Source organism: Lingula anatina, chromosome 7, assembly GCF_051362555.1.
Source record: "Lingula anatina isolate TDL-2025a chromosome 7, LinAna3.0, whole genome shotgun sequence".
Taxonomy (NCBI): Eukaryota; Metazoa; Brachiopoda; class Lingulata; order Lingulida; family Lingulidae; genus Lingula; species Lingula anatina.
In genome coordinates, this window is record NC_141773.1 from 1,451,921 (window position 1) to 1,476,093 (window position 24,173).

General features: G+C 37.2%; 2 protein-coding genes across 3 annotated transcripts; one reads left to right on the forward strand and one right to left on the reverse strand.

Moving 5' to 3' along the window:
* Positions 1-10,282: 10,282 nt before the first annotated feature.
* On the forward strand, positions 10,283-16,536 carry LOC106154214 (uncharacterized). Of its 2 annotated transcripts, XM_087018323.1 has the most exons (7): positions 10,285-10,542; positions 10,832-10,861; positions 11,252-11,412; positions 12,087-12,114; positions 12,268-12,768; positions 14,623-14,825; positions 16,101-16,536. In XM_087018323.1, the coding sequence occupies exons 1-7, from the start codon at positions 10,389-10,391 to the stop codon at positions 16,122-16,124; spliced, it is 1,101 nt and encodes a 366-aa protein (XP_086874449.1). In that variant the 5' UTR covers positions 10,285-10,388; the 3' UTR covers positions 16,125-16,536. The 2 variants fall into 2 exon arrangements, with proteins under 2 accessions (XP_086874450.1, XP_086874449.1); XM_087018324.1 differs by lacking the exons at positions 14,623-14,825; positions 16,101-16,536 and adding an exon at positions 13,856-14,600 and having other exon boundaries at positions 10,283-10,542.
* A 552-nt stretch (positions 16,537-17,088) lies between these two features.
* LOC147760588 (uncharacterized) lies at positions 17,089-23,601 on the reverse strand. The gene is made up of 2 exons (XM_087018322.1): positions 23,432-23,601; positions 17,089-20,448 (listed from the first exon to the last, which is right to left on the reverse strand). The coding sequence occupies exons 1-2, from the start codon at positions 23,470-23,472 to the stop codon at positions 18,096-18,098; spliced, it is 2,394 nt and encodes a 797-aa protein (XP_086874448.1). The 5' UTR covers positions 23,473-23,601; the 3' UTR covers positions 17,089-18,095.
* Between the last annotated feature and the right edge of the window lie 572 nt (positions 23,602-24,173).

A 24,173-nucleotide genomic window follows, 5' to 3' on the forward strand; every position in this document is an offset into this window, starting at 1 on the left:
AAAAGGTTCATTAACAAAATAATAAAAGATAAAACTGAACTGCCAGGTCACAGGTCCATAGCCAAGGAGTTTTGAATGATTTGAACGAACCACCCTTTTTATCAGGAAAAGGTCTGCTCTGGGTGAAAATTGAACTAGGTGCATAAAGGTTTTATGGTAAATGGTCCACTTTTTTCAGAAAAAAAAACATATTTTGAAATTGCTGGCTACGGGCCTGGTTAACCTTAATATCTAAATACGCATTAAAAACTTGGTGGAAAACTGTACTATGAATTCATGAGTCGATATGGTTTACATCAAGGTTCAAGGCAAATAGGAAAAATGCAGCAAATGCCAACATTTGCCTAGGAGATGTTCTTATAAAACTATCAAGTTCTGTAAAAGATCTGGGAGTTACCCTCGATGAAAGAAATGGGGAAGCGTGTATCTGAAGTGTGTAAATCAGCATCTTATGCACTATGGCGCATTGGAAAAATAAGGAAAGTGTTAGATAACAAAACGACTGAAAAATTAGTACATGCATTTATATCATCAAAATTAGATTACTGCAATAGTCCCCTCTTTGGTATTTGTGACCATCAGATTAAAAAGTTACAAGTTATTCAAAACTCAGCTGCAAGACTGGCTTGTCAAATAAAGCGCAATAGTACACACCTTATCACTCCCATTCTGAAAGAATTACAGGTACACTGGTTGCCTGTGAATCAGAGGATTATTTTAAAGTACTTTGTATTATTTTTTAGGCGATCCATTCACAAGGACCATTATATTTATCTGATCTTATCTGTTGTAACTTCTCTCAAGTTATACTGTTTGAAACTACATGAATATGCTGGCATTAGGTCGGCTTTTCTTGCAAAAATTTATTTCATATGCATCTTTAAAGGCCTTTGCTTTATTTTAGGAAAAGACAAAAGTTGTAATGAAAACATCAAGGAATCGGTAATGGGTCTGCCTTGTTATGATGTTTAAAAGTTAAGGCGATATAGATTTTTGTTATACTCTGACCCCTACTTAATTATTAAGTCCCCATGCACATCCCTGATGATGGGTATACTAATCACCATAGTTTCAACTTCCTACCTGCAATGGTCTAGGAGCAGATAGCAGATATTACAATGTGAAAAGAATTTAGAATCAACCACCCCCCGAGGAAAGCCCAACACCCTGTGGCACTAAAATTCCAAAGTGCAGATGCACATCCCTGATGATGGGTCTACCAATTCCAAAAGTTTCAGTTTCCTATCTGCAATGGTCTAAGAGGAGATAGTGAAAATTACAATGTCATAAGAATTTAGAATCAACCAGCCCCGGGGGACAGCCCAAGCCCCTTTTTTTTAAATTAAAATACCTTTGGATGAAGCAGTGATGTGTGTGTATGTGTGCGTACGTGTGTATGTACGTGCGTGTGCTAAGTGGTCCCTAGGGGTGAGGTGCTCTTGATGATATGGGGAAGTGCGGGGATATGGGATGGCTACCTATCGATACCATCTAGTTTCTCTCTGTGGAAGCCATTGAGCAGCACTGTGCAGAGGAGGTGCGCAAAGTGTGTGAAATGACCGTGGAAGTTCCTGTACGTGAAAAACAGTGGATTTGGGATCCAAAAAGAAAAGAAGACGGAAACAACAGGAAGCTTGAAGCGTTGAGGAAATACCGTTACTTTGCAGACGGCATTTTCGAACTCGTCTAATGCATGAAGAATCATTTCATAATGTATAAGTTGTGCTTAATGGCACTGTAATAACCAAATTGCACTATAAGCACTAAGTATAAGAACTAAGTTTTAGGGGCAATTACATTTGGTTAAATAATTCCCATGATAATAAGTTTATAATGTTAAATAAATAATTTATGTGAGAGATATTATCATAATCCCTACTTCTTGTTTCATATACATTGTACTAAAATAATTTGTAACGCTCATCTTAGATATACATATGCAACATGTTCTGGGAAAACGGTTTCATGACATTAAAATGGATGTTGCACCTTCTTTATATAAATCACTATCTTGTCTTTATTGATTGTCCTTCAGGAGCATCTATAAAATTCCATTAAATGTGTGCATATCTCTTTTTTTTCCGACACTCAGCAATGGTTGCAATGGTGATGATAATCTGTAATTAGTGTACAACATTGAGATATAGTCTAAATAACACTGCCAATACCGGTAGGTAATGCATATTTAACCACTCAAAATTGTGTGTGGTACAGTGAAAGTGACACGTTATAACAATATACAACTACTTGTAGCAGCAAATACAACCGTGGTCCGCACCCTTAACATATCCTGCAGTTGACTTTGGCCTAATTGTCAGAGTTTTGTATCTGTCCAATTGATTTGCTTTATTATCAGATATTTTGCCTCATACATGCAACACTCTTATTACAAGACAAACGATATGTGATTTTTTATTTATCAATTTTTTATTCTACCCATCACAATATTACTTTACCCATAATTTCCATAAACAGGTCGAAAATAAAGAATTCTGCTATTCGAATATTGGGCTTTTCCCTGTCCATTTTATCAAACTTGAAACAATCAAACTGGTATGTGATTCATATATTACTTTTAGGGAATATGGTTGGTTGATACTCCATAGTATATGATAAACGTTTATTTTGTGATATAGAGGACGATTTCCTGGGAGGAATTCTTTTATTAAAGTATGGATTAGTGCAGAAATATCAACTGTCCAAAATATTTAGACATTGTGATTATTGTTGCTACACTCCCAAAGCACAATGGAACTCTTGTCACACCTACCAGAATTCACTACTTTGACCACTCATGATGTATTGTATTGATTAAATATTATTCTCCAATGGCGCCATAGTACTTTTTTAAAATTAAAATTAAAATTACAATAAAGCCATTAAAGATTTTATTGGGCAACTAAATAATCATCCCTTGAGTACATCTTAAGAAGATACCGATTATATTGAAGAGAAATCCAAAGTTGGGGACGCGTTATCCCTTTTCTCGAGCAAGTGTCTTTTCACTGTCCATTACCAGATTGTCGACCGTCTTTCCAGGTTGTAGTTCACTGTTGTGTTTCTATAAGCTGATGATTGATGAGACTGATCCGCACTGTTCCCCGCCGTGTCTGGGCAATTTAAAGTCACCTCCGATACAATATGTATAATACTTAAATGAGCTCAATGAAATTGATTAGGGTTTTTATATTTTATTCTTTCGGAAAGTAACGTTACGTGGCTTATCCTCAAGTGGTGCATTGGTGTTGAGGCTATTTACAGTGGCGGGTGTCAGGGCCACTAACAACAATGGGTTACCATCTTTGATAGTCTTTTTAAATAGTCATATGTGGATTACAGTAGGAGTGCTTTCATGTGAAAGGGGGTGGATTGTCTTATTATTAAAACATTTTTGTGTTTCAAAACATTGCTGTGTATTTTAAACTTTTTAATTCTTAGCCGAAAATGAAATTAAAACAATGCCAAAATGTGGGACACAGACATACAAGTCAGAAAAGTATTGTCATGTTTTTTGTAATCCCAGAGATCATTTACGGCACGCACGCTAGAAAAATAAACAAAAATTGCTCTTCGTCGCAACTTTTGATGGGTGAAGAAAACGGGTTGTTGTCCGTTACTATCGTTTCCGTTTTCAGCTTTAGTTCAGGTGTACAAAGTATCTCCCAATCACGTGAACTATACAGATCGTTCAATTTCGGGATTTAAATACTTGAAATACACTCTGCTTTTCATAAAACAACAATGTTTAAGGAAATCCTGTCATCTGAGGGTGTAATCACAGATGTTATGACCCAATCCTGTTTTATTTCCTTCAGACTCGCACGACAGCGAAACCACAGCTAGTGTGTAGTTTCTTTTCTCAATAGTGTTTGCTAAATAGTGGAAATTTCCACTGATGACGTAATGACCCGGTCACATAAATATTAAATACGACTTATTAAATAAGTTATATCCGGTCTCCACTTTTTGGCGTGAAAAACGCTTTCATTTCATAGCTGTTCTGTTTAACGGGTGATTCAAGATCGCAGCGTGCTTTCCCAGCTCTGTGAAGTTACAGTTGCGCTTGTATTTTTCCCTGGTAATTTTTGTATGTGTTGAAAATGTCATTTTCCAAACTTTGTGACTATGAAGTAAAATAACATGTATTTTCTAAGCGGAAAGCGTGAACACAAGAGACGATTTCATGTCATTGCTGTTTATTCGCCGATCAGGATCGCATGCAGCGTGCTTCCCCAACTCTCTGAAGTTAAGTGTACTTTTTCCTAATGATTTTTGTATGTGTTTAATGTAACATTTTTCACTATTTAGGAATGTTTAGTAAAATACTTTGCATAATATTCTAAGCGGTAAGCGTGCTCACAAGATCGGCGCCATGTTGTTACCAGTATCGTGGAATTAAAGATGCGATGTTTCTTAAATTGAATCTGAAAATTTTACAAAGATATTGCATGTTGGCCGTGTGTGTATGTGTGTGTGTGTTTATTTTTATTTCTGACTGTGTAACCATCATTCTTATACTGAGTACTTTGGAAAACTGACTGGCCATCTTGGTTGCCCATTTTCTGGTTACTGCTTTCTTTTACTATTTTCATCGTAGTGAAAAGCAAGTAATAACTGGAGAAAGGAGAAATATTTTCTATTGTATTTTAACAATACTCAACAGGGGCATAAACATAACTGTAAAAACCACAATGAATGAGTTCATCGTTATAAAAGATCTCCTTACGTGTAAGTTTTCCAAACCAACTGAAGTGGTTTATGTTTTAGGGCTAAATTAAAAGAAGATCGTCGTGTATGGCCGTGATATTCGTGAAATATACAGAGTACCATTCTAGTTTTATGCAGTCGATAAAACTCCGCGCAGGTTGGAAACCATCCCTTATTGAATGAACTAAAACTAAGATTTTTACCTGGAACGCATGAGCGTGCTACAGAAATAAGGAACACGGAGAACACGACAAAGATTATAATAAGGACGCGAAGGAAACAGGATGGGCGTATATCTGTAGTTTTCTCGGAGAGGGGTATTTCTTGAGCTAAACCCTATAAATTAATAGTTTTGTGACCTGCCATGTTTCCAAAAGTGAATCTGCGGTCTCTCCTCATCTTTCGGACCTCGGTAGGGTGGACGAATAAAGGAAATAAATAAATAAAAGCGATGTTCTTGGAGCACAGGGTTATTCTGCAATTTATCTTTTTTTTAATTTACGCTGTAAAATATCACCCAGTTAGCCTGTTGATCTTGCGGATCAACCAAATGACCGTTAATTTGGTTGCTAAACTACACGTAACTAGCCTACATGTAACCCCCTTCCCCTGGACGTCGCACTAGCAGGTTTCCAAATAAAGACAGCTGAAAATTTTCAGGGCCAAAAGAGAGCCATTCAAGGACACGTTTTGGGAACACGTTTCATCGCGGCATGATGGACATTCACAGGCGCAGGACCAGAACAGAGCCTCCCAGAAACAATTTAGAGCTAAAGGACAGAATTTGATATGAGGACCAGAATGGAGACGTACGTTTGCAAAGATGCTGAATTGTTAACGAATAAACCTAAAACCAGTTTTAAGCTATTAAAAGGAAAATACCATTACAGATTAAACTATGTTTGTACATTTGTTATGGCTAAATGCGTCTTCTTTTTAAGCTCCTATTCACTGAATATAATTTGTTGCACACATCTTCTTGTGACAAGCCCACTTGAGGCAATCTGAAAATGATAAATGTTGGTAAAGTATGACACTAAGATGCACTTAACAAAAAACTGCACTAAATTAACTCAACAGGAGTCGTTCCAGGGGCAAATTTTCAAACTTTTGGGGATACTTAGCCTAAAGGTTTAACACCCTTAAATTTACACAACAATAATGGCTAAGTATTGTGAGCTGATCATACGTACACGTTATTATGAGGTCTGACACTGTAATCTTTCCTGACATGCTTATCTCCTTTTTTGAAAATAAAATGTGTTGTGACTGCCATATATTACATATCAATTCTGGTCTGTTATGTCGAGATATTTTAATGTGAATGGTGAATGTACCTGTATGCTGTCTATAGTTATTTGAAATACAATGAAAGTTTAAATTTGTAGGCTCTCTTTCGTTTATTTTAAAATCTTAATTAAGCCGAATAAAGTGAATACTGGGCTATGAGAGTAATTATAAAGAGCGCTTTCTCACGTTAAATCACGTAAAATAATCCAGAAGTATTTCTTCTACAAAACAACTATTAATAGTTGGGTAAATGTCTCCAACTAAGACGTCGAACTCTTTCTGCAGGACTTTTAGTCCCAGGAACTTGTTTCCGAGGACATGCTTTCCTAGGAACAGGGGACCTAGGACACGCATTCAAAGGACAAAGAATCCTGACCTCTGTTCCCTTCACACTGGGAAGGAAGCGGGTTTCTCTTCCTACATGTGTACATTGCATTTGCTTCAGTGTATATTTCCTATAAAATTCTATTCTGTCCTTTTTTTAATTTGTCGTTTACAAAAAAGGGGCGTGGTTTATTTCTGATAATCGTCTAAACGAAAATCTGAAAAATGTGCATATATACTAAGAACGACAAATTATTTTTGACCAAGTTCTATATGTGGTTCGAAACCTAAACATTATCTGTCTGGGCTAGATCTACGTATGCACTGATGCTGAATTAATATAACTTATTCATGACAAATATACCCGAAAAATTATTAATCTAAAAGGAAAATATCATTGCAAGCTCATTTATTTGTGTATTTTAGCTAAATGCGTCTTTTTTTAAGCCCCCATTCAGTGAATGTGATTCCTCGCACACACCGTGTGGTAGGTCCACCTGAGGCAATAGAAATAGATAAATATTGGTAAAGAATGACACTTAGGTACACTTAACAAAAAAACTGTACTAAAATGGATTTAACAAATGCCTCTAAGAGGCAAACTTTCAAAATATTGTACGTAATATAATGGTTTAGTATTGTGAGCTGATGATAGGTTACCGTATTGTCTGAAAGGTGTGAAAGGATCTGAACGTTTATAAATGCTCTCCACACATCGTTGGTCTATTTAAAAACTGTAATTTACTGTATCTGGCAGGCATTAGACTTCATTTCTGTTCTGATAATAATCTAAACGATGCAATCCTCTGGTACGACTAGGCGTTGTGCACGTCGGTAGTTGCTTTAATAACTGTTATTAGGTACAAGCATTTAAAATGATTCTAACTTGATCTAATACATTGCAGGATATGTTAAAGAGACAGTCTTCTTTCGAACACGTTTCTACATTTCTCTAAATTAGTACATTTAATAATAGTTTTGTGCTTTGAAACCCGAAAATCTGTGATGTATGATTTAAAAATTGAGAAAAATGAATAAAATTGCATTATGTTAACTGTATAATCTTGGTCATTTTTTATATATGATAATAATCAAGTTATAGCTTTATTTAAGCTCCTATACTGTGTGAGTGATTTCTCACACACAGCTTCTTGTGACAGACCAACGTGAGGCGATTTAAAATAGATAAATGTTGGTAAAGGATGCCAATAAGATGCACATTACATAAACTGTATGGTAGACCGACGCAACAGTTTTTTCACCTCAATCTTTGAATAAACATAATAATAATAACTTAGTATTGTGAGCTGATGATAGGCAATCGTATTGTTGAGTATGAAAGTTTATGCTCTCCTGACATCGAGGACATGCTCATCTCTCCTTTGAAAAAAACAAACATAAAACGGTGAGTGACTGACGCATATTACAAATAGTTTCTGTTCTGATAATAATATAAAAGATGCATTCCTTTGGTACAGATCGGCTTTATGAAATTTTCGCACATTGGTAATTGCTATCATTACTGTATTACTGTATCAATAGGGACATGCAATATAAAAGACTCAGGGGAGAGGAAAGGAGAGGCTGCATTATTTTCTCAAACTTGGTGGTAAAAATTGTCAGTTCAGGTCCACAACTTAGATCACCATGCATTTCATGTAGTGTCTATTTAAATATCTTACCTTAAATGCACCATAACGTAAAATGCTAGCTAAAATAACATTAGAAAGAAAGTACCAGTAACAAATAAAGTATAGAAGTTCTGGTACCCAAGTTTTTGTCTTTTTATGCATTCATATTTAAAGACCGGTGAGCAGTATGAGATTATCCCTGCATTGGCGAATCCCCTAATGCTGAGATGCAATACTATACCTCATTGGGTAGCGATGGCGGGAAATTGTGTTAGCTGTGCAAAGTTAAAATTGCGTTTTAGGAGCCTATCAACCATTTCAGTGCCAACATAGACAATATTTAACAATTCTCTTCAGTTAAATTTCAGATTTTAACACAGGTACTAGCCGCCACCCAACCCAACTCGTTCACAGTAATATGTTAATTAAAAAGTAAATATGATTGTGGAACGGGTGGGGAGAGTTTCCTATTTCTCAAGAAACGATATGTCTTGATCTTTTGATGAAAAATATGTGCAGAGTAAAACATTAATGGAAAAATTGATATTTTAATAATTTGGGGGGGGGGGAGGTGGTAAAGCCCGTTCGATGTATTACATGTCCGCAAAAAAATCGGTCCAGTGGGTGTGCTGCCCTACCCGTGCCTGGTTCTCAGTTGTATTTATATGCAGCTGAGGCATATATCCCTGTCGGGCATAATTTATTGTAGAATAATCATACATCGCCCAGCCACATGATATATCTAGGTGTGTATAAAAGACTTCTTTAAAACTTGATTCTCTAAATTATTACTTGTAAAAATTCATTTCAAACGCCCAGTATCAGTGGTTTGTCTGCTATGCTTTATCATCTCGTGTCTCTTTTGCCAAATTGAGAAGATATATGTTTTTACAAGTTCTGGGTTTTGGCACAGGACAATATACATAAAATTTGAGCAGTACGTGACATAAATAATTAGCAGCATGGTATTGTGATCTAATCACAGGTCTTCACATACCTAAATTTGTGTGTTCCTGTTCTACAAGCAAGCACAGCGTACTCATCTCACATTGAGAAAAGATGACGGAAATTGATGCAGTTTTCAGTTTTAATTTTATTTCTGTTCCGCGTGTAATCGATGCTGTAAAATGCAAAAGTTGCTGTAAAGATATTTAGTCAGATGCAAGAAAAGAAATTCGTTTTATGATAAACTTTGCCCAGCCACGGTATAAATACTGTCAATAGCCATGAAGTAATGCAACATACTAATGGAAAGAGGATCGGTAATAAATAAAATATAGAAGGTCGATGTGAATGTACCAATATATATATATATACCAATATATATATATATATATATATATATATATATATATATATATATATATATATATTTTTTTTTAACCTTTTTACGGCTTCATTGTGATTGTTTTTAAATATTCAAACGAAATAATGTACACAATTATATATGTGTCCAAAACCAACGTTTCAGTTACGTGAATTAAACATCCAGTGGTAGCTAACTGCTCTTGAAATTGATATTCTTTCAATGTCTATAACATATAAGTCGAATTCAAGTTCACACGACAGCAGCTGAAACTGTTCCAGTACTTAGCACAACTGATTAACTACCTATCACATTTTTGCTTATTTTAAGCATCTGGTATTTCATAATCATCAAAAACCTTGTTTAAATACAGGAGTATATTTACGTAGATAAAACAGTGTTTTTATGAGTTACAGTTTCCATGCTCCTTACAACTTTTTACATTTTTACCATCCTATCCAGGCCTACCCAACTACCAGACTCGGCACCTAAGGATCCTGAATTAACCGTTTTCAAGGTGTGTGTAAGATCGCATTTCGGAGTATCATACCCCAGAACAAATTTTGTAGCACGACTGCGGGCTCATCCACGCTCGGCTGAACAACCTTAAAATGTACTCTTACTTTAGAGTACTCTATTTTATTGTCTCTATGGGGATATATGGGGACTTTACGACATTCGGTTTGAATGTTTTAACCACTTTTGATAGGGCTTTTTTGCATTGTATTAGATTAATGTGGCAGTCTAAGGTTCATCTTAGTGGCTTTCAAATTTATGCACCCGGTTTTAAAATCATATAGCGATTTTACGACAATCGTTTACTATCCAATCAAGGTGACAGCCGAGCAAGCCAGGGCTCATCCTGTCGGTGTTCTGACTGATACTCCGAAATGCGATCTGACACACACCTTGAAAACGGGTAGTGTGGTCCGATATACCGGTTAATTCAGGATCCTTAGGTGCCGAGTCTGGTAGTTGGGTAGGCCTGCTATCATTGGGGTATTTATTATACAGTTATCAGTGACAGACAGCTCACATCACAAAAGTAACGGGAAGATAGTATAATTTGTTACACCACATGCTACGTTCGTAAGCAACAAAGTGGGCGTGGACAGCAAATTAGATTCTGTATGGTGACAGGCTATATAAACGACCGGGGGTTTTCTACATGTTCATTCTGGACAGATTTAGTAATGTCTGCAACAGAACAACAACTTAGGATGTGTTTGTCAGTGAAAGTGTTCGTGCATCTTGTCTTTACTTTGTACATTTCTGTAACGTTGGGTGAGTGCTTGGAATGGGAAGTAACAAATTGACGATAGCTATGTATTTTTTGTGGTTTTTTTTAAGATTTGTTGTAAAATGTAATTTTGCACTAAGTGTAAAAATGGTGTGGGAGATTAAATATAATCAAACAAACAGTAGTTAAACTGTTCTTTTCCAGCCCACATGTTTTTATTCAATTTTGATCACGGATATACTTGTATTTACCACTTTATTGTAAAACATCTAATGACCCAATCTGTAGAGAAACATCCATAGAATATTCATGATAATTCACTCTTTCTTTCAGGTCCACCAACCACTGTACAAGGACAGACAGGTAATAACTCAACTTTTTACTCTCTTACCACATCAGATATACATCAAAACACCGCAAATCCCATATATTTCACAATAGAGGAATTTTATATTTATTTTTGATTATTTTTTTTAGGTATTTAAAGCAAAGGCAATACTAAGCACTATTCTACTAATAAATTTTATGGAAAGTGTATTCAGTTTAAGTCGTCCAACTGAACGCAGGGAATACAAAATGAGACATTTCACGAAAAAAAATGTATTTTGAGTAACAATTTTTTTTATGATTATTCACCAAAATTGTAATAAGTAAATGGTTTCTTTTAAAATGAATCTCGCGCTGAGCGTTTTCGTATCTAAACAAATTATGCTATTTTATTAAGTTTTTTTTTTTCAATTTTTTTCTTACTAGATTGCTCATGGTTGTACCTTGATGGGGCGCTTATAGGCCCGGTCTCTTCAAGCGGCTGCAGTTACGATTGTAATAATATCAGCCCTGAACTTGCCGGGTGCTGTGGGATTGGTGCGTTGGCCAGCAGGTGCATCTGCTACTTCAATTATTTACCTTCCCCAGTAAGTAAAACGCTTTTTGATTTTAATAAATCTTGAATAAAAAATATTAAAATAAATGAATAAAACATCATGATGAATATAATGAAGTAAGAGGGTAGCGTAAGATAAATGTAATGTATAGATATTTCGTAAATCAGTGAAATAATTGTGGAAATTGATCGTTGTTATCCTAACTCTCTTACAGTAGTAATAATAATTATGTTTCCGTTGTACAACGTTTTAAAAACGTTTGAAATGCTTTAATCCCTATCCTGTGAATAGAAGTGGCGGACAAACAATGGAGAGCCGTCTAAATCCCATCAAAATTCGGTATATCGGAAATACAAGCAAGGAAAATAGTAACCTCATTTCAAGGAGTGATGAAGATTTATATAATGATTTATTTACTTATTTATGCAGAGTAAGCAATAGAACTTTTTTGATGTAGACTATATATATATATATATATATATATATATATATATATATATATATATATATATATATATATATAGTTATAAATGGTTTTTAAATAAAATCGTAATCATACATTCATAAAAAGTGAATAATTAAAAACCTTGGAAAACATAAAACTTGCTTATTTAATTATTTAACAATTTAATTGAAGACATTACGATAACTAGCGCGGAGATATACCGGATTTGTTTCAGTGTTGTATTGCCTTATTCTTTCAGTGTACAGACGGCACAGCAACTACAACAGGTGGGCGTTTTCATATCTTAACTAATAATAAGAATATATAACAACCAAATTGTAATGTTAAGATGATATTTTCCCTTTACCTAAGTGCTATTACTAGTATAGGTTCATACGAGTTTCGGACCAAAAATCATAACTGGTGTTCTTTGTTTATAGCATCTACCAATACCGAATCAACATCCACCGACACTACCACTGAGTCAACCACCGCCGATCCTACCACCACTGTGCCTACCACCACTGAGACTACAACCACCGATTCTACCACCACTGAGCCTACCACCACTGAGACTACAACCACCGATTCTACCACCACTGAGCCTACCACCACTGAGACTACAACCACCGATTCTACCACCACTGAGCCTACCACCACTGAGCCTACCACCACTGAGCTTACCACCACTGAGCCTACCACCACTGAGACTACCACCACTGAGCCTACCACCACCGATTCTACCACCACTGAGCCTACCACCACTGAGACTACCACCACCGATTCTACCACCACTGAGCCTACCACTGAGACTACAACCACCGATTCTACCACCACTGAGCCTACCACCACTGAGACTACAACCACTGAGCCTACCACCACTGAGCCTACCACCACTGAGACTACCACCACCGAGGCAACCACCACCGCCCCCACTACATGTGAGTCTTAACTCTTTTAAAGAAATTTAAGAGTTGTAAAATGCTTGAAAGTGTTGTATTGCATACATTTTTCAATGATACACAACACTTTGTGCATGTTTTAACATTAAAATAAAAATTTACAGGAATTACTATGGTAATTAAAGCACTTTAAAACCACAGGTACATGTATAATGCGGCAGCTTATTCTTTCAACTGACAATTCAAAACAAAATTTAGTTGGAATCCCTTGGTCTTTTTGTCTTGAAATTACTAATGTTGAACTTTGATACATGTTTGATGTTAATGCCATAAAATTTAATTGTAAGGATACATTTGCCTTTTAATTCTCACCAGCTTGCAATTCGCTTTAACTCTTACTGCAGTAAAGCCTCGGTCACAAGCGGCCGTACGGGCTCTTACGGGCTGTTTGCGTCCAAATTTTGCGCAGAATCTCACGTCCCACGCAAGTACTTCTTAAGAAATTTGGAGTTCGCAGACAGCCCGTAAGCATTTACGGAGGATGTTGGACATGTCCAAAAGATTCTACGGATAGCCTGCGAACGGCGAGGCCGCAAGCGTAACTTGCTCCCCTTGCACGGAGTTAGCAAGAGAGACGCGCGTTGTGCAAGACGCACGTCGCAAGCAATGAAAGAGCAAGTGCCCTTTGCGTGTTGAGTAAAGCCTAGGTCCCAACTACGTTTTGGACGCACGGTTTTTTAGTTCCTTGCGTCCGGCTAGGACGTAGCTAGATTGAACGTAGCGGCTGTTGATCATGTCGAAAAAATACTACGTGCTGTTTGCATCCTCCAAAAGTCGTACGATGGACGTGCTCCTCACGCACGAACTCCCAAGTTTTCCCCATTTATTTGGCCGTAGACCACACGTAGCAGCCCGTACGTTCGGTTGAGACCTAGGTTTAAGGCGCACGCCCTCACAACTAACGAACAAAGTCGAGAGCACACCGGAAATGCGTCGCACGTGCGTCACCCCCACTCCTGGTGTATAAAAGGCGTGCTCACGACGCACGCTCGTTTCTTTACAATGAACGTCGACTGTGTAAAGTGTACAACAATTTTCAAAATTTTCAAATTTTTTCTCAATATAGTTTCTAATATGCCTTCAAAAGGCAATAGAAAGAAGCTAACATAGTAGGAAAAAAGGGAGGAGGAAGAAGAAAAAAGAGGAGAACAGGAAGCAAAACTGACGTACGCCGTCAGTACGTCACCACAAACGTGTGAGGCAAGTGTGAAGCAAAACTGACGCAAAAGGGCACTACTTTCGCCGTGCGTTGTATTCCCTTCTTAAGTGGTGAGTCTTTGTCACGTACACAGGAAGCAATACCAACTCAAGAAATGAGTACAATTTCCACGGCCATCGCTCCTTGCATTTAGCGTCCCTGCTTGAAAGGACATCTCATGTGGCCCTTGCGACTCGCAAGGCAGACTTTCCTCTACCTCTACGACCTCCACTGCCTCCGCAACACCCAAAAATCGCAGGGGACGTACGATTCTGAAATTCGTGCTTCCGGTTGTGACCAAGATAACATCGTTATATTTGTTATTACGTGGCGATGCTGATGATGTTCAGCGTACCGTGTACATTACCATGGGGTATTTTTACTTTATGACGAACTATTTATCACTCCAACTTTTGTTTTTCTGTTCTTCAGCTAGGCATAATCTTTTTAATTACTGTACATATAAACTTACACTGAAAACATATTTTATATATTCATGTAAGATTTAAGTATTTTGGTTGAAAATCCGTGTTCTCTTTTCTTGAAATTACAAATATGGAGCCTTAATGCATGTCATTTATATATAAGACAAAAGACAAAGGAATGCAGAATGATCCGTCTTCATTTTGTTACAGTGTCGCCATCTATCTGCTCCTCGACTGCTAGCGTGGTTAAAGTCAGTTCAGGCACGGTGGCAGAGTATAATGTCAGAGTGAATCCCTGCACAGCTTTGTGCAGCAGTGCATATTCTACTGGCTTTTGGTCCACTGCAAAGACATACAGAGGTTGCTGTGGTAACAACAAATGTTACTGCACTTTAACCACCGTTCTTTACTCGGTAAGTTATTTAACCTCTATCATTAACATTTAAAATCAAATGTGGTAGTAAAGGGATAAGTTTATCTAAAAAGAACATCGACTCTTACTTTTTTTATAGAATCTATTGAGATGAATCTGAACATAAAAATTGATATTGATCAAACTATCCCTCTTTACATCTCCATCAGTGTCAACGGTTGAGTTGCAATTTAAAAAAAAAGATGCACAAATTTTCTATTTCCTGCTGTTTTGCTCAATATAAAGATGCAGTCACATTTTTGTAAATAATTCAAGGACGGAAAATATTCATTTTGTAGAAAAAAGTGTATTGTATTGATATGTTATTTTTTGTCAACGGTAATTTAATTAGCCGCGTTTTATTAGTACCACCAGCGCGTATGCTGGCGGTACTAATGGTTTTAGTTCCGACCCGTCTCGTACTGTTCCGACGTTACCGCTTCTCCTCTTAGCCCGCAAGAACCTGTGTCCCCGTCTCTTGGATTTAAGTCACATACAATCTCAACTTGAAGCCCCTGTTTTTTTTTGTTTGTTTTTTTTTTTTTTTTTTTTTTTTTTTTTTTTTTTTTTTTTTTTTTTTTTGAGGGGGGGGGGGTGACATTCGTTGAAAGCACCCTTGTCAAATTTTTTCAGAATTCAATGCTAAATATCCCCCAAACCGAAGGAATTATGGGAAAAATTACTAGAAGTCTGACGGAAAGTCTTACGTGAAGATTCCAAAATGCCCTTGGATTTGATTTTTGACCTTTATGGAAAGGTCAAACGGGAATTTTCTGCAAAAAAATATTTGTTTGTGCCGATTATCAGAAACTACACAGACCTAACCTATAATATTATTGACAGATGTTACCCTTAGGGTAATCTTTTATCTCCGTGAGTTTGGGGTCGATAGGTGCATTTTCTCGGGAGAAACGACCATTATATGCCGAAACTGAAAACTCTCTCTAATTCTGGAACCGTTAATGTTAGAGAGTTCTTGTTTTTTTTTTTTATTTTTCTTTTTTTTCATTTCATAGAGCTTGTCAAGCCCAACACGGAAGGTGGTGTCTATTTTTTTCAATTGACCTTTGACCTGCTTTTCATGATGAACTGCACTTTGCAATTTTTCTTTCCCTTATATCTACAAAGCTGGCGGTGATGCGCCCGTGGTTACTATTGAACTTGGATAGGAAGTCCTCACCTATCGTTTTATTTCAAAATGAGATGGTATGAATGGAATATGGGGCATCTACCTAGACTCTGAATACTTATGGATTTTCGGAATTATTTTTTTCAGAGCAGTTGCACCCTGATTAACTGATGAGATGAGAAGAAAAATTGAATGAAGTCGAAGAAAGACATTTGCTGAGTGCTGCTTTGCTGATAGATTCGGAACTTATAAATTTGATCAACAAGCCAAATGGACAAACTGAATAGACTTAGAGAGTTTCATTTAATTTAGTATATAGGACTCACTTATTTTATTGAACTTCCTGTTTTAATGTATTCCAAACTCTCTGTTTTCTTTTAGCAAGGATCTGCCCAAATTGAACATCGCTTCCACTTCTTATATAAATAGATAAATACAATTTATAATGGAGTATAGTATAATTATAATGGAGTAAAGGTGTGCTAATATGTAAGAAGGGCTATTTCAACAACGGATTAAACATTTATGGATTTTAGTTGTATATCGAACATTGAGCTATAATTAAAAAAATACTAATAAGTGATCTGTTATTTTGTGTTAATAGCCATCTTCGTAGCTTTTTTCTGTTTATTGCCTTTGTTTGTGAAACTTAATGCTGCAGAGGGTTTTGATTTGCCTGATGTTTTCCAAAATTTTAATTCCATTTGAATATACACCAAACCAAATGATTATCATGGGAGATGATTATCATGGGAGACCTAAATCTAGATTTCCTCAAACCAAAGAACATTCCCATCTAATGGAACCAAATCATAAATGCTCTGAACATGAAGCAAATGATAAACCAAAATAAGGATTAATGGCAGTTCGCCCACTTTAAATGATCATATGTATGTCACAAATCCAGCACATATCAGAGCAACGAAAGTGCCACTTATCAGTATGTCCGACCACTTCCCAAATGCGTTGTGAACCGTCCAAAATGACATTCACTTTAATTTATAACTGTACTGAATTTCAGTGTATCAATTTCCATTAACGAATTAACTAATCTATGGGCTCCGACATGACTCCAGATTCGACTCAGTCTTTCACTTTACGTGCAAAGAGAAGCATAACAGTACAACCTTACATCTTCAGTCTCAAGTCTAAAAGTGTCTTTATTATGTACAACATTCAAATTTTATACAGACTATCTACAGGGAATCTACGCGTACAAGTGGCTGCTACTTATTTACATACTAATTGTTGTGCAATATTAACAGCTGATATGCATCTGTCTCAGGCATAGGCCTACCTATGGGCCTCTACAGAAAATAATATTTATGTATGCAGTACAGACGCAAACTAGATAAAAACATGTTGACTATTATGATTATACTATGTGGAATTGGTGCAGAATTCCACACGCCATCGCCTCTTTATAAAAAATAATGGTACATTATTTTAAAAATTACATCAACGTGAACAATAAATGTCCCGGGAATATAAAAAACATTTTCCTTAAACTCAATCATGTCATCTAAACAGTTATGCCAAATTTTAATTTGTGATGCTTTATCCGTATGTATAAATGTATCCTTTGAACAAATTTTACATTTTTATCAGAGTTAAAATTTTATCATATTCCTATCACATACCGTTACTACAACAATAATAATTACTATGAAATTAACTCCTAATTTCACCTAATTTCATAGTTCAAAAATTAATATAGGAGATTTTTTCTTTAAGAGATATTTTATCAAAAAAAATATATATGCACCAATACATGTTAACTGACACACAAAGTGACGCTGGATTTATATCTTTAAATACATTGGACTAATGTGATATTTAAACCAGAAAAGCTTAAAATTGCTGCCATTCATTCTGTCTTGAAAAGAAGTGATACATAATTCAACTCATTTCACTCGGCAAGAACAAAGTAACGGAAGTTGTAGGTGTGATGTGGCACAACAAGTACCGTCTACTGCATAAATCCACTATATCTTTACACTACAGTGCAGCAAAGCATACTACAATACGATACAATACAATACAATACAATACAATACAATACTGGGGCTAAAACGGTCAAAATGATCATGATCTCTTTTAATTTGCTAAGAATCTCTTGTCTAGTCTATCCTGCTTTAAAATTTATGGACGGTGGGTAGGAAATGGCGGTGGATCAGTAGTGCGCGAAGCCATTATGCACTGTGCTAGTAGGCTTGTGCCCCTCCTACTGAGGTGAAATCCATCTTCCCTGTAGTGATCTGGGGAGTTAATTACCTCATTCACTGCGATGAAATGTGCTTTCTGATGACCTCTGAGTTCTGCCTCAACAGTGTCATTGTACCGCTTTGCTCTCCTGTTAAAACTTTGATTATGTTGACGATCCAGGATCCCTGTGAAATATATTTCACAGTCTGGATATTTCATTTCTGCTGTTTCTCGCAGCTGGTGTAGCTCTGAGACGGTGTCTGCAACACTTTGGTGATCAATGCTGTTTGTCCCCACAATAAAAGTCAAAGATTCTGGATTTCCCAGGTTTGATTTGATTATATAGTCATGTGCGTCTGCAATAGTGTTTTCTCTCAGTACTTTCACGTAGAATCTGCCCATCCTGTTGCCATCAAGGTACTTTCCTATTGAGTCAGTCACTATGACATGCTTCCTTTGTGTTGTGGCCTGTGTAATGTTTGGTGTTTGGGGACTTTCCACCTTTCCTCTTGCTGACGTCCCACGCTGGTCATTGCATGCTGAATGAATTGTCCGTTTTGATTTTTCTTCGACTTTATCTTTCAAGGCGATTTTCAGTAACCCCTTTCCAACTTCCTTTATTAGGTTAAAGGGACTGTCCGAGTCGTTCCGTGAAAAGGCGTCTGCCGCTCCCCCTATTGCCCCCATGGCACTGTCTGAGTCATTTTCCGACGAGTCGATCAGTATCTCTTTCATGGCCCTAAGCAAGCCTCCTGGGCCTTTACCCTCTGGTGATCCTGCACGCACCTTCTGTGTTTGAAGCTCCTTCAAAATATCCCCAAAAGGAGTTTTTGACATTAAGTAAAGCACAGGATCAAAATGGAGATCATACGTTTCTTGGATTTCTACGAGGATTGCTTTTGGATTGTGGTGGATTTCATGTAAAAGGTAAACGTTTTCACTGACTAATTGTTCATCCATGTAATCTATCATGTTGTTTTCCGGTATGAAATAATTGGGGATGCACTTCTTGGATAGAAATCTAAGCAAGAGATCGAGAAAGTCGTAAAAACGTTGTCCCAGCCTTTCATCCGTCCAGCTGTCCTGCGGAATGCGCTCACACAACCAGAATAACGTTGTCTTAAGGTGGTAGGTAGAGAGTACGCCGAGGTTCCCCAGTCGGTGTTTATGTATCAGTTTTATAATACGGTAAACATGGCGCTGAGCTTGATTTAACGACAAGGCAAGATGGCGCTCGGCTTCAGCAAAAGAAATCCTCCATTCAGTTCGGCAATCTCTATCACCAGGATTGGCAACTGGAACAAGATGGCAGCCAAGTTCTTTCACGGCTCTGACTTGCTCCATTGTAGGCCAACCACTCAATCTCTCACGACTAAGCCATTCATCTGCTTCATGAGGAAACTTCTTCCACGGAAATGACCCAACGATATCGCCTGTCAGAACAATGTTGCGTTTGACACCAGAAAATATGGGCAACTTGTATGATACCGCAGGACCATTAAAACTTACATTAAGCATTTTCCAAAGTATTATTAGTTTTTCAAACCCTGGCATCGGATTTTGGACGCAATATTGCATGATTTTGTTGCTCAGATATACATCCCCAGTTTGATCACGTTCCAAAACGCCTGGCACATCAAACATACGATTTTCGCCCTGGATCTTAAGTTTGACATAGCCGCGATGACAGCCAACGCCATCCACGAGCAACGCTGCCCCTGTTATTGCCACTTGTTCTCTACGAGACGTGACTGTTGGGAAAATTGGCGGTGTTAGTACTAGCATAACATCTGCATCTGATATTTCCAGGTGGGCTTTATGATCCCTTCCAAACAAAATCGGGATCCCAAGACCGTCAAAGAAACTACCTAAAAACTTGTAACGCATGTTTGTGGCTGCGTCTTTCGTCGCTGGATAAAAATGCCCACAGAATTTTTGAATTGCATCATTGCCAATCTTTTCCATGTATTCATAAGGGTACTGCTTATAACACATAAGGTTTGTGAGTATAAAGTCACCAAAATATTTCCCCATAAGGACAGGAAGTCCATGTTTTGCCGCATTATTTCCACAACTGGTTTTAAGAATTGCATCTTTGAGAAATGTACACATCTTTTTTATTTTTCTTTCACCTCGAACTGAATGTATCCCAAATAGTTTTCTGATTATCTGATGAATCCATTTCATTGCAAACATCTCCTTTGGTAGCATCTCTGCTAAGTATTTTGAGAAGTCTTTCATATCTTCTACCTTTTCATTATTTCGGCTCCTTCGCTTGCTTGAAGGAAATCTAAATTCAAAATAAAAATGTACATTAGAAAACATAGGAACGTGTTGTCGTCACTTCGCGTCCGTCCTCTATGTGCCCCAAATCAGACCCCCACAGACACCACATACGAACTCCTATATTCAAATGTCTTATCTTATGGACCGTTCCCAGACTTTATCGCAGTAACTGTGGATCGATCTGCCTCCGAGGGGATTCTTGCTTAATTTCAATCAACTAAAGTGGCTTAGATGTCTGTCACGCCTACTGAAGCTGCCATTTATCAACTTCGGTAGGCGTGCCAGACATCTACTAGTAAGCTGAAAGCAATTTAGCGAGAAACACCTCGAAGGTGGATCGATCCTGTTAGATCGATCTAGGTATGGGAACCCAGTCTTAAGGCCACTAATAGTAAAAGGACCAAAGTCATAGAAACAAAGCCCTGGGCTTATAAGTTTTTATAAAAAATTAAAACAAACTTCCCAAAAGGCCAATTAAAGACGGGGATTAAGTACAGTGTCCAACGGATGACGCTCTGGCGCCAATTTGAGGGGAAAAATGCCGTTTTCGGTATTGGGATTTTCTCTATAACCAAGACAGCTATTCAAGTGATTCAAAAGGCCTCATAAAGCTGGGTGAAAGCACTACAGCGCGGTACCAGGGAATTGTCTTAAACTATTTACTTTTGATTTTATCATCTTTTACGTTAAATCAGCCCATATTTCAATGGGTTATTCACTTCAAAAGGCGATAACTTTCAAACAAACAATTTCCTCTTAAGCCCCTGATATCATGCTGTAGTCCACATTCCTAACAACAATAGGTGCAACTTTTGTAACGATCGGTTGCTCAGATAGTGAGATATACTTGGCAGCGATTCACTTATCTCGTCAATATAGAAAGCTGTTAAAACAGCCAAAAACGTTCACAGGTTGGTTAACAGGGCTTATTAGTCAAATGCTTAGCTGGCAAATTTACCTGTTATCGGTTATACGATCAGATGGAACCATTGCTTATTGTCATCTAAAAATATTTTGTTTGGGTGCTTTGAAGGGGCAGAAAATCGTGCTTTTGTTACATTTTCCGACCACTCGTTAGGCATGTAAGCGTGCCGCCATTTTGATTGACAGCTCTGGAGAGGGCCCTAGCCTAGTGATGCCCAGTAGGGTGTCAAGGATATGTAGAAGGAAGCGCTAACAAAGGCGATTACGTTTAACCGCAATTAAGAGGTGTGAAGTTGCATTTAAAAGTTTCAATGGCTCTTCCTCGGCAAACGAGTAATTTTACCTGAGAGATTCCTTCTTTGTTATCGACAAAGTGATCAGATAAAACTGTCTGTCGAGAGCAAGTGGCCGTCACTTGTGTTAATAAGAGTTTTTTGACGGGTAACGCTGCAGGATTATTTTGCACGGCACTTGGTAATCGTCAGATCAACGGAAAAATCCAGTGATTACTTCAGAGCGGTCTCTCTCAAATGCCAGCTAAGATAAAGGGGAGACTCTCAGCTGCACAAGATTCAGCGGTAAAAGTGGCTGAGAGAAGGCTTTTGAATAAATATTTTATTTTTACACACATGACACTTAGACCCTATTTGCTTTTTACCTGCTAGTCTTGACTATTTTCGGTGTCTTTTTGTGATTTTCATTTTTGGATACATTTTGAACTCTTTCTTCCCGCTTGATCCGTGATTTTGAAATTGTTTTTCTCCAAACATCGTAAAATGCAAAGCCGCTAACATGTGATTTTATTTTTATTGTTTTAATCATGCTGTCAACCCTTGCTTGGATTTCTCTCGTTTGGCCATTCACATCACAATTTTTCGCGTGTCTCTCAAGCTCCATGATATCATATCTTGGAGAATAAAATTTTATTTTGTCAACATTAAGTTTACCTTTTGCAAACGGCGACCAACAATCATTTCCGGTTTCGTAACGTGTCGCAGATACGCTCGCCGATATATATCGCAAAAGTTAAGAGCTAGGCTAAAAGTATCCTTTTTAGCATTTTTTTTAATTTATTTATCGATTTTCCTTTCATTTGTCAATTAATTTAGGTGATTCGAACTCTTTCACCCATTTATTAGGTATACAGAAATCAGTTATCCGACTGAACAAATAGGGCCGGTTTTCCCCAACCGCCACGCATAGGCCCTACTCTCTTTCAAAATTTTCTTTCTTTCCTCTGGAAATGGACTTTTAACACGAACTTTTCTCTTCCCCATAGTATACTAGCTAGACTTCTTCGCTGCTAAGCTGATGTAAGACTTATGACCTATTACCGCACACGTAATCGGCTTATAACTCATTAACTGTGCTCCGACCCCCTCATGGCAACGACCCTTAGTAACAGAGGCGTGGCTTAGTTGTCAGCCTGACTGGGGCGCGTGCCGGTTGAAAAACTCATCAAAAGACACATTTTGCGATGCAAATTCATAAAAGTTATTACATCCAACGTTAGATACTTTTTTGATTAATATAAACACACAAAAAACTCAAAAACATGATTTTAAGCGTATTTAACCCTATCACCGGCCTTAAAGGGGACGGTCCTGTTCTTCATTATTAACCGGTACATGCAAATATTTTAAGATTTTAATTACTTCAAATTGCAAATGACCGCTCGTATTATATAATTATGGCAGATAATAAATTGAGTCGCTTGAACATGCAAGCGACTTAATGAAAATTAATTTATAAGTCTAATGATTATTTCCCGACCTGTGCAATGATATCAAATCAATTTAAACGATTACCTACGACAGTGCGGTCACGATTCATGTCCTGTTTTTAAATCATTTTAAACAGCTGAAAACTTTGTTGTTGTTGGGGAAGGGGAAAATATTTCTGTTTAAAGAAAAGTTATTGAATAAGCTTGGTTTAAAATAAACCATGTATGAAACAATTTAAGCTACCAGTTAACAACTTATGTCAAATTTTCCATGTATTCTTTCATACATGATACCGGTTCACGACACGGATAATAATTCATAAAGCAGGCCTAAATGTACCTTTTGTATTCCCTTTTCTCCATGGTATAATGACCGTTCATTGGACAGGGAAGGAATCAGCAGCGGGAATAAAGGTGTCTTCGCACCAGTGTTGTATATTGCTCTGTGGTACTGTGGTATGGTATATTGGTGCCTGTTATCTAAAATTTGAATAAATGGACACTTTGAACAGTTAGTTGTGCCCTTAGTCACAATGTTTTCACAGTAAATTCAGTTAGAATTAGAACGTATACCCTTCTCCATGAACCTAAACGACAAGCATGGCACTACAATTATTAAATTATATATGAAAAATTTGATACAGGTAGGTTAACTGTTCAATCACCACAGTAACTGATATTGAGACAATATTGATTATGATTCATTTACATATAACCTGACACCAATCTCACTAAGATAAGACAGCACCTGTACAGATACAATGTATACATTCTATCAATAGACAGGCACTGTATGTGTTTGTAAATTTTCTGAGCACTGTGTTTGTCCGTGATTTTGTTCTGAGGACCCCAGTGGAGCCTTCACAGACGTGAAATCTTCAACGAAGGCACGGACAGACACAGCAATCAACATATCCAATGTATACAGATACATATACTGGGTATATCCGTATACATTGGATCTAAGATCTAATAAATGGTATATTAGACCTAAGATTGGATAGAAGTAAGAATGAAAAGCCAGATCATGTTTTTATCAATGACAACGTCAAATAATTATTCTAATTAGTAAATTCTAATTA

Bases quoted from the DNA above. Each gene is read 5' to 3' on its own strand.
- LOC147760588 (XM_087018322.1), bottom strand. From the start codon at position 23,472: ATGAACGGTCATTATACCATGGAGAAAAGGGAATACAAAAG. The intron at 20,449-23,431 runs GTACATTTAGGC...TTTTGAATTTAG, and splicing joins GAGAAAAGGGAATACAAAAG to ATTTCCTTCAAGCAAGCGAA.
- LOC106154214 (XM_087018323.1), top strand. From the start codon at position 10,389: ATGGTGACAGGCTATATAAACGACCGGGGGTTTTCTACATGTTCATTC. The intron at 10,543-10,831 runs GTGAGTGCTTGG...TCTTTCTTTCAG, and splicing joins GTACATTTCTGTAACGTTGG to GTCCACCAACCACTGTACAA. The intron at 10,862-11,251 runs GTAATAACTCAA...TTTTCTTACTAG, and splicing joins CACTGTACAAGGACAGACAG to ATTGCTCATGGTTGTACCTT.